At 39.8% G+C, this 9,756-nt stretch overlaps 1 protein-coding gene across 2 annotated transcripts in view; it reads right to left on the bottom strand.

The window, feature by feature from the left end:
- Positions 1-291: 291 nt before the first annotated feature.
- si:dkey-215k6.1 (transmembrane protein 132D) overlaps positions 292-9,756 on the bottom strand; it is a 259,302-nt gene continuing 249,837 nt past the window's right edge. For both annotated transcript variants that reach the window (XM_056375613.1, XM_056375611.1), the window contains 4 exons: positions 6,368-6,496; positions 5,885-6,184; positions 5,429-5,703; positions 292-4,964 (listed from right to left, as the gene is read on the bottom strand). In XM_056375613.1, coding sequence (XP_056231588.1) covers positions 4,337-4,964; positions 5,429-5,703; positions 5,885-6,184; positions 6,368-6,496 — 1,332 coding nt within the window. In that variant the 3' untranslated portion in view covers positions 292-4,336. The remainder of the gene's footprint in view (positions 4,965-5,428; positions 5,704-5,884; positions 6,185-6,367; positions 6,497-9,756) is intronic.

Raw genomic sequence — 9,756 nt, 5'->3', positions numbered from 1 at the left:
AATTACAATCAGTTTGTTTTTTTTATGTTGCATTTCATAAACACGATGCCACCTACTCATACAATGATGATGACTCAAGTTCCAGCTACTGTATCTACCAGTCTGACTGTACTCTGTACAATACCATCTCCATGATAGGTTGATACACCAGAACTGTAATAAAAGTATTTTTTTGCGTTATATGAGCCAAATTCCACACAATCACAAAAAGGAAGCTGTAGTTGACTGATATTGATGAAAAGGGATTCAATAATAAGAGAGTATTATAAGACAAAGGAGCAGGCTGTCAGGTTTTGGTTATGGGTCTTTATTGGCCTCCAAGAACCATGTTTAAACAATGACAATAGCAAAAAGAAAACAAATTAAACAAAAAAACTTTTAGGGCTGTCGTCCACTAGCACCTCTTCTACCTGTAGCACATTCAACTGCTGCTCATGTGTTCCTCCCACTCTAACTACATAACAACTGAACACCATTTGAAGAATGTAAGTATTCTGCTTATGAGAGTATATATTTGTCTTTTAGTTGTTTAGTGGTTTCTCACCACAGTCAGATGTCGCCACTGTAGAAGTCCCATGTTGTTTACTGCTTACCCAGTGAACTACTGCTATGCTTTGGCTTCACCCGAGAGGAGCTGTTTAGAAAATGGCTTTCCGCATTTCTGCCGTTAGACGTTACACGCATTGGTCTAAAAACAAATTGGCTGGGAGATGTGTGTTACTGTATGCATAACTTCTAAGGTAGTATAATCACAGTATAACAGGGTGTGACAGGAGACATCTACACCCTGTGATAGACTGGTGACCTGTCCAGGGCTGCCTTTCATCCAATGTTAGCTGGGATTGGCTAAAGTGGTATAACTACTGGATGGAGACATCAACAGTGGCTAATAATGTAAAACCATTGTCTGAAAATAAGGTCTCCTCGTTTTCTCTCAGAAAGTAAGAGCACCATATATGCAGATGCTTTGTAGACACAATGCCAACCAAATGTGTATAATAAGGCTGAATCCAGATCTATTTCAAAACCATATGACATTCATATGAAACTGTTTTGCATTAGTAAAATAAGTTTTGTAAGACATGAAATGTTCATTGAAAGTCTGAACTGAGTGTATGCACAGTCACCTCCATTACTGCCACACCCCTACTTTTCCTTGTTGCTGTAGGAACATCACACCACTACCTGCACTGATTAAACACTTACATTGCAAGTCGGTTAAATATGAACATAATTCTGTTGGAGTCGGATTGCCAGAAGCTATGAGGCATCCATTTCCCTAGATATTAGGGAAGCAGCCTCTGAGAAGAATGTGGAAAAAATGAAATAAAGTAAGTAAAAAATAAGTAAAAAACAAATCTCATCTCTACACTTAGAGGCATCGATGTTAAAAATTATCTATTTGATCTTACTGCTAAAAACCAAATTAGCATGAATAAAGACATAAACCTTTACTCTTTAGTTACAAACAACTAATAATCCTGGCCTTTCTATGTAACCCTCTGACAGCTGCAAAGAAGCAAAACATTTATACTTTCAAAACAACTCCTCTAGGGAACTGAGCCAAAATTCAGCAGTAGTGTAGTAAGCAGGCAGTAAGTTGCAGTCCCTCCACAGTGGTTACACATGGTGTAGATTTGTCCTTCTCTCATATCAAATAAAAGCAGCAACACCCCCGAAAAAGAATCTCTCAAAACTAATCTTCTTAATCTATTTTTTTTTTTAGTTGACATCCATACAGTTTTAAAATTATACAACAGGTAGAATAGGTCTCACAGGCTGTAAAGTATAATTAAACTCACAGTTCTAGCATGTTAAGAGTCAAAAGGTTTTTCATCTGAGAACATTGCTACACTTATACCTTAAGCTATTGAACTTGTACCTGTGTGACTCGTCCTTTCACAGCAGTCTCGTTGCTACGTTAGAGTACGCAAGATGAAGTAATGTGTAATGTGTCCAGAAAATACACTATAGTCGCCATCATTAGTCAAAAATATCTATTGCTTTGGTGGAGGCTGTGCAGCCCATTTAGTTTCCCCATTTGGAGTCAGCTCAGGTCTCTTATCTGTTTATCCAAACTCGCTTTTCTTTCTATCCTCTCTTCTGTCTGTTTTAGACCCAATAACATGGGTTGTGATTTCAATGTGCATTCATTAAAATTATGTTTCTTGCTCAACAAATGATTGAGAATAGAAATGCTTATTTTTCGGCAGTATTCCAGATTCTGCCTTCTGATTTCCCTTGGACTTGCCCACTGGTAAACATCCTCACATTTGATTTGGTTTTCTTTCTTGAAGTGGATCTCACCGACTCACCGTCCTTAAGCAATTTTGAGTGTGATACAAAGATGGATTGCCTCCATTTTAACATCTCATTATGGAGGTAAACTGATTCCTACCCTGTACAAAGACAAGAACTCATTCAATACTTCAAACAAAGACAGGAACATCTTTAGAAAAAAGAACCAATAAGAACCAATAATAATCACTTTCACATTGTGGTGGTAGATAGTATTGTGTACCATATTTGCACCATAAAATGTACAAAATATCACCATGTTGTTGGCTAGTGACCTGCAATCTTATTCACAAGCACTTTGAAGCATGTTTATTTATTTACAACATACAGTGTACTCTGAAACAGGAACACATTTATAAATAAATATTGCAGTCTTGACAATCTAACAGTTCTCCTTTTTTTTTTTTAATTGTCAGTTCTTCATGACTCGTCACCTGAGCTTAACGAAGGTGAGGCAACCTCTGCCTGTTCTGTCTTCTTCCTTCCTTACTCTCTTACTGTATGTGCTATCATTCACCAGCAGGTCTTTAGTTTTCAGTCTTTGCCCTTGGCCCTTTCTTCCATTCCTCACCCTCTCAAATGTTAATTTAAATAAATAGATCTCTAGAGGAAAAAAAAAAGAATCATATATCCTTAAAATCTTAATAAATCTCTGAAATAAAAAGCTACGATTAATATCTTCCCAAATGAGGAAAACAATCATAAGGAAAAACATAATAAAAACATTCTATTTATCAAAAAAGGACAAACAAAAAGGGAAAAAAACATATATAAGAAGAGTTCAGCAGGAACAAACATGTTTCATGAACCCATATCTAGAGAGGGTCGCTCCATTTTCATTTGTATTGTAATGTCTTTCAGAATATCCTGTTAGCTCCATGTATATCACTGTAGGTACTCTGGTCTGTGTTGAAGCCTACATGGTTTTTTATTTTAAATAATCCTCAGCACTGAGTGTTCCGTCAGGCTTTGCAAAGCCCAAGCAGCCTCCTTTTTATATGAGACACCTCGGTCTGTCCCATTTTAGTTTACAGACAGTATTTCACAGTATTTCACTGCGTACTTTAGTTCACAAAGTTTCTACTGCTGTCCAGTCACAGACACGGAGAAGGGGGCCAGGGGGGGTGATAGGATTGGTTCTGAATACGGGGAGAAAAAGCCTCAAATATGGCTAATGTCCTTTCATGTTTGTAATTGTGCAAGATTAAATGCCTCTGTCTTGGATCCAAGGGAGAAACTGTCTTTTTTGTGACAAACCATTTTCCAACTCTTGACACATTCTGTTTGAGGAATTGCCTGAATACAGTGCTGGATGGCAGCTCCTGCTGGTCACTGCAAATTGCCTGAATTTGTAGTTGGAGTACTTGGAATATATATGTATATATTTATATATATATATATTTTTACATGTTACATTTTACTTATGAGCAATGCCAAAAGGAGATGGGTCACATAATAGAACAAGAACAGATTGTATCTTTGCTGTGCACCTATTCTTCAGAGACACTGGTGATTCAGCAGACTTGGTAGTTTGCATATTAATACTAAATCTCTAGAATAATCAATCAACAGCCACAGTCAATGTTGGCAATATGATGTAAGTCCTTGCCGTCCTTGTTTAAATGTATAGTGGCTTGAAAATGCTAGTCCAGTAACATACCCTGAATTTACTGTATAGCTCAATGCTTTACTGGAACTCTGAAAATTAACATTCATAACCAATAGTGATTTTATAATTTTTACACTAATATCTTCAGAATAAATAATATAAAATAAACTCGTAATGTTATTTATTTTTTGCTACCATTGATTTCAGCTATTGATGACAGTTCCCATAGCCTAAGAGGATCAAAATTTAGCCTCCCCTGTTCAATACTCTTGGCCACACTTTGTGTCCCTTTTTCTGGTCTCATATTCCTCCGATTTTCCCTCCCTTCATCCATTGCAAAGGCATTACAGGTGAATTGTACTCATTGTCCATTCTCCCCCACCTGCACTCATCCTCTGCCCCTCCATTTCTCAGTCTTTTTCCCATCAGTCACAGATTGTCTTGTAGCCTCTCCATGTAGGTTCTGATTTCAGATTGACCCAGGTCCATATCCTGACACACCCACTTGATGTCATCCTCGCTCCCATTGCTCACCAGAACTGAGGAGTTGGTGTACGGGCCACCCCCGCCCAAATTATCATTGGGCAGAACAGTGGCAAAAGACGTAAACTTGACGCGTTTGCGTTTGGCAGCTGCGACTGCAGCGGCGGCCGTGGCTCGGGGGGAATTATTCAGATGCTCCGCTTGCCCGGTGGCATCTTTGCCACCAGTAGTGATTGCTGAAAGGCACTGATGCGGTTCTGGGACAGATCTGGGTAAGGTTTGTCCGTGGGTGATGCCCCGGTGTCCAGCTGTGCCACCACTCCCACTAATAGTGCCCATGCCTGTGCCCACGCCCATCACCAAGGTGTTACCGGCCCCGTTGAGCAGGTACTTGTTCTCCTCGTATCCTCCTTCATTCCGGTCAATGATGGTGGTGCACTCATCCGGCAGCCCTCCCTGGCATTGGTCAGAGTGGTCGGCTAAAAGGTCAGCTTCGTTTCCAAGCCACACCCAGTCGTGGGCGTGGTTCATGTTGCCACCTGTCTCCAGAACGGGGACTTGCTTGTGACGGTATCTGCAGACAAAGGATGATAATTAGCCGACTACTGAAGAACGATTTTGAGTGTGTGTAATATTAGGCTATAATATTCATAATGGACATCCCTTTATTCACATAGTGGAAAGATGTACAGCATCAATATTTGGTCAAAGCTACATGCAATATATATTTGGACCAAAACTATCAGATTGAACAATCAAATTCAAATTGTTTAATAAATGAATGACAGCAGCAATTACTTCTGGGCCAAACCACATAGGGAACAACACCACCAGACCAGATTGTGGACCAGATTAGGTCAGTAAACACCTCATCCATCAACATCAGGCATTTGGTACACAGGCCTTTAAGGGTCACATAATGGTTCACACTATGAAGATTCTCAACCATGGTGAAGGTCTTTTAATTTAACCTAAAAAGACACTTGCTTGCATGCTGAGCTCATATTATAAAAATAATTGATTTTTCCAATGTTTTACCTGAAAGCGAAGCTGACACAGTTGATGAGGAAGACCAGTATTGCCAGACAGAAAACTCCCAGGAGGGCATACATCCCAATCTCCAGATCGGACAGGCCTCTGGTGGTGTGGCTCAGCTCACTGTCCCCGGTCCCTGGTACTTCAACTTGTGCTGGGTAGCTACTGTAATCTCCTGCTTGGCCTGGGCCACTGCCTCGGCTGCTGCTGCTGCCTCCATTGGCAGCTTTACCACCTGAAGCACGATGGGTGACTGTGCTCTTGGTTGTTGTGCTAACCTGGTGAGAGGAAATTAACACATGCACATATTTTGTTTTTATTTATGTAAATGTCATTCTCATTCCATTGAATTACGCAAGAATACGGTGATATTATATGATGATGATGATGTATTGTTTAAGGATAATATCCCAACAACAACTCTGCACATTCATCCATTCATTCATTGTTTCTTCCCACCTTCCTCATGGCTCCTTCCTCTCGATCCACGGCTGCACTGTTGGACTTCCACTCTCCTCCGTCCTTTGTTCGGTGCTCGCTGGTGCTGTTGTCCATCCCTCCTCCGTCCTCCTGCCCACCTCTTCCCGTCTCCCCTCTTTCCTCGCTCTTTGCTCCAAACTTCACTAACACGTTGCCAACTCCAGATGCCAGCACGCTCTTCCTTTTGGACTTCTGACAGGTCTCAGAAATGACCATCTCTACGCGAACCAGTGGCCCCTGTCCCTCAGCTTCTGCTACCACAATTGGCCAGTGCTGCTCCTAATTGACAGAGACAATGTGAAAAGGAACAAACCCATGGGCCTGTGGTTAAGTCATGTTTTGGACAGCATAATCTGCAAGTGTCTATTTTATACTTTCTCTAATATTTTCATCGTAAGATTTCTAGCATCCTACAAAGCTTTAACTTCACACATCTGATCAAGTAAGGGAAGCTGCCTGTACCTGATTGGTTATGGAGATGACACTCTCATCCAATGAGACAGCCGAGAGGAGGAAATCCTTGGGATCATAGATATCAAGCGGAGTCACTGAGCCGTCACTGTACTGGATCCATGCACTGATCGCAGCTTCCTGAATGAGACAAAACACCAAAACAAATCAATACAAAGAGAAACAACAACAGTATAGATCAATCACTCAAAGGAAACCATCTATACATTTATACTGACGGTCTTCATGTATATCCAGTAGGTGATCAAGTACGATTGATCAGTCCCACAAATTTCCTTGTTACATGATTGTCCATGTGATACTTTGACACATCTGCTAGAGTTTAGAGCGATGATCATGATCTGTGAGGGATACCTGTGTCACTGATAAATGTTTACTTGCACAGTGCAGAAAGCAAGCTGAAATGTCAATTTCCCATCCAGATTTATTCCAGTGATCTGGTATTTAAAGCCGCACTAAATGATATTTTTATATGAACAAAGCATCATATGACTATGACTCATATGACAGCTTTATTTATTTATTTATTTATTTTAGCATCTTTAGGTTTTTCGGACACACAACCTCACGACTCACTACTCTCGCCAGTGTCAGGCAGCTGTTCTTAGTAGAAAAGCTCTACTAAACTCTCCAATCTATGCTTCCTGCTCAGCATCAGAAAACAAACAGACAAAGTTAGCTGCATTTAGCATTTAGTAGTGATTATTTGTCTTAAATTCTTCATTCAACACATTTGCCATAATCACTTTACTGGTTCATAGAGCTTGTCTAAATGACCCCAAGAGACCAAAAACTTCATTAATGCAGGTTTGAGTTTTTGGTTTTTCATACAGAAAGACATAAAAGAACCAAAAGGATATTTACATTAATTAGGTTAAAGTACAGATCCCTCCCTGATGGTTTTTAATTTAAATATTCTATTTTCAAACCTGATTTTTTGACAGTATATGAGGAAAAGTTATTTATTGGTCTTAGTAGCTTGACAGTGTGATATGTTTATCTTTTTTATTTTATTTTTTTATTTTATTGATTCAGCTGTATGCATCTTTAACACAATGGAAACAACATTGACCATGTCGTCCAATACAATTAGGTCAAAGACTTAGAAAATAATGTTTTTTTTCCCGTCTTCTTCTAGCAGCAGCTCTTCCATAAATGAAAACAGTTGAGCAGAGAGTGTATTTTTCTCTGCTTGTCTTTAAGTGATCTTGCCTTCACTAATTTCCCTCGATAGAACCCGTTGCTTTCTTTAATCAGAACACAGAAAGGATTGTGTAGGTATAACACAACAAATACCTCCCTACAAACATAATTAAGCTCCAACGTGAGGAATAACACTTTATCTCTTTCCCTACTTTTATTTTCACATCAAATTCTTATTTTCCCATGCCTCCTACACTCCCTTCCCCCTTCCCCCCTCCCTCCCCTCTTTTTCCTCCAGTCTTCTACTTTTCACCCATTTTTACTCAATTTCGTTCTCCATCTTACTCTCCCTCTTCAAAGCCGCGTCATTTTTCCACAGGTAATGGTGAATGGCGTAGATAATGCTCGAATAAAGCGCAGGATCAGATCTATATTTTCATCGTAATGAGCTGCCTCTCGTCCAATTAGCCCTTGGATAGAAATTATAACGTGGGGTATTGTTTGATTAAAAAAAAAAGAAAAGAAAAGGAGGGAGAAGGGAAGCTGGGGGGAAAGAGAGAGTGTGAGGGATAATAGCTTGAGATAGTGTGATAAAATAACCCTTGGCAATGTGATTAGAGAGTCAGGAACAGCTTGTAACATGGTAGTCTCCCAATATAGTATGCATGGTGAGTGTGTGTAGTTTCTAGGTGTGTGTATGAGAGTGTTTTTCTGCAGACAGTGGATCCTTATATACTGTGACAGGGAGCAATAGAAAAGATAATTAGAAAAAGTACAATTAAAATAATAATTTTTATTATATTTAATTAGTGCCACGGGTGCTCAGCTCCGAGGCACTCCTCTACAGCTAGAATAGTTGAGAGGAGTGCCTCGGGGCGGAGCATCTATTAATATTCTGTTTCGGGTTTATTATTCTTCCGCCAAATTTCGGCGCGTAACTCGTCCCGCAGCTTTGAGAAAACCCCGGTAATATATACATCAAAACGTGCGTCTTGATCCTGAAAGGGGTGCTATGACTTTTGGTGTTAAAATTCCAATTTTTCCCAAAGTTATTCCCAAAAAACTGGGAAAAAATAATGCATTAGAAATGCATTGGAATTTTCTTTAGAAACCCACCTTTTTTCTACAAAATTGCACCTTTTTTCTGAGTCACCCAGCTCTCTCATACCTGCACGTAGAAATGTGATTCAAACTATAAAACGGAGGAAAACTTCTGCTCTCTCAAAAAGACAGGAACTGTTTTTACATAACATGTAAACTTTTCAAACTCTGAGCACTCAAAGGAGGAGTGGAAATCACTTTTTCTTCAAAGTTAGATTGAAAGCGTCAGTTGGCTAGAGTGCGTGAAGCAGTAAAAAATAACCTTTATTTTTATTTTTAACTCGAGCTCGCGGCCAAACCGTAAAAAGGAGACAAATAATTCTTTCTGAAAATGTAGACATAGTTGTTGGGATTCATAAAATGTAACTTTGACAGGCAGGGTCTGCACAAAATTTAAACGGGGGTGCCGAGTCCGGCAGCAATACCTGTCTCACTCTCATTGACACCTAATGTAATCGTCTTTTTTTTTCAAAAGAATCTCACTCTGTCTTCGCACTGAGCTTACTCACTCATTTTAAGGAATATCTGAATAAAATAGAGACTGTAGAAACCTCTGGCTTCAGTGTCTGGCACGGTCTTTTCGGTTTATGAAAAGAAGTAACGGTTTTCTCATAATTTGCAGTTGTTTGAAGCCACGAAGACGCCAAATTCTGGGCAGATTTTCACATTGCCATGGCAACGGCAGCTCCTGACCTGTGTGCGTGCGTGCGTGCGTGCGTGCGTGCGTGCGCCTAGCAACCAGATAACCAACTCTCCAAGCTCCGCTAGCTTTACATTAGCCACATGTTAGGTCTTAAATTACATTTAGTTAGGTCTTAAATATGTAAGTCCATTTACTGCTTCCTTCGTTGCTTTTTTTTTTGTTTTGTTAAAAGAGTGAATGAAGTTGTGACGGTCTCCGCTGAGACAGAGGAGAGGAGAAGCTACTAGCCCTCTCTCGCTGTCACTTCTAGTCGCGTTGCTCTCCTCCCCAGTAATGTTAAATTTAGCACAGAAAAAAACATAATAGTGGTAATTTAAATAGCGGTTCATGGGATTTATTAACCCTCAGGGGTCCCTCTGTCCTTTTTTGGACATTTTCTTCACTTTTCTTTTTTGATTTGCTGATCATTTTGGCTGTGTTACAGCTGAAGGTA

The sequence above is a fragment of the Seriola aureovittata genome, chromosome 5 (genome assembly GCF_021018895.1).
Source record: "Seriola aureovittata isolate HTS-2021-v1 ecotype China chromosome 5, ASM2101889v1, whole genome shotgun sequence".
In the NCBI taxonomy this organism is placed as follows: domain Eukaryota; kingdom Metazoa; phylum Chordata; class Actinopteri; order Carangiformes; family Carangidae; genus Seriola; species Seriola aureovittata.
This window is presented reverse-complemented; position numbering and strand designations above follow the sequence as displayed.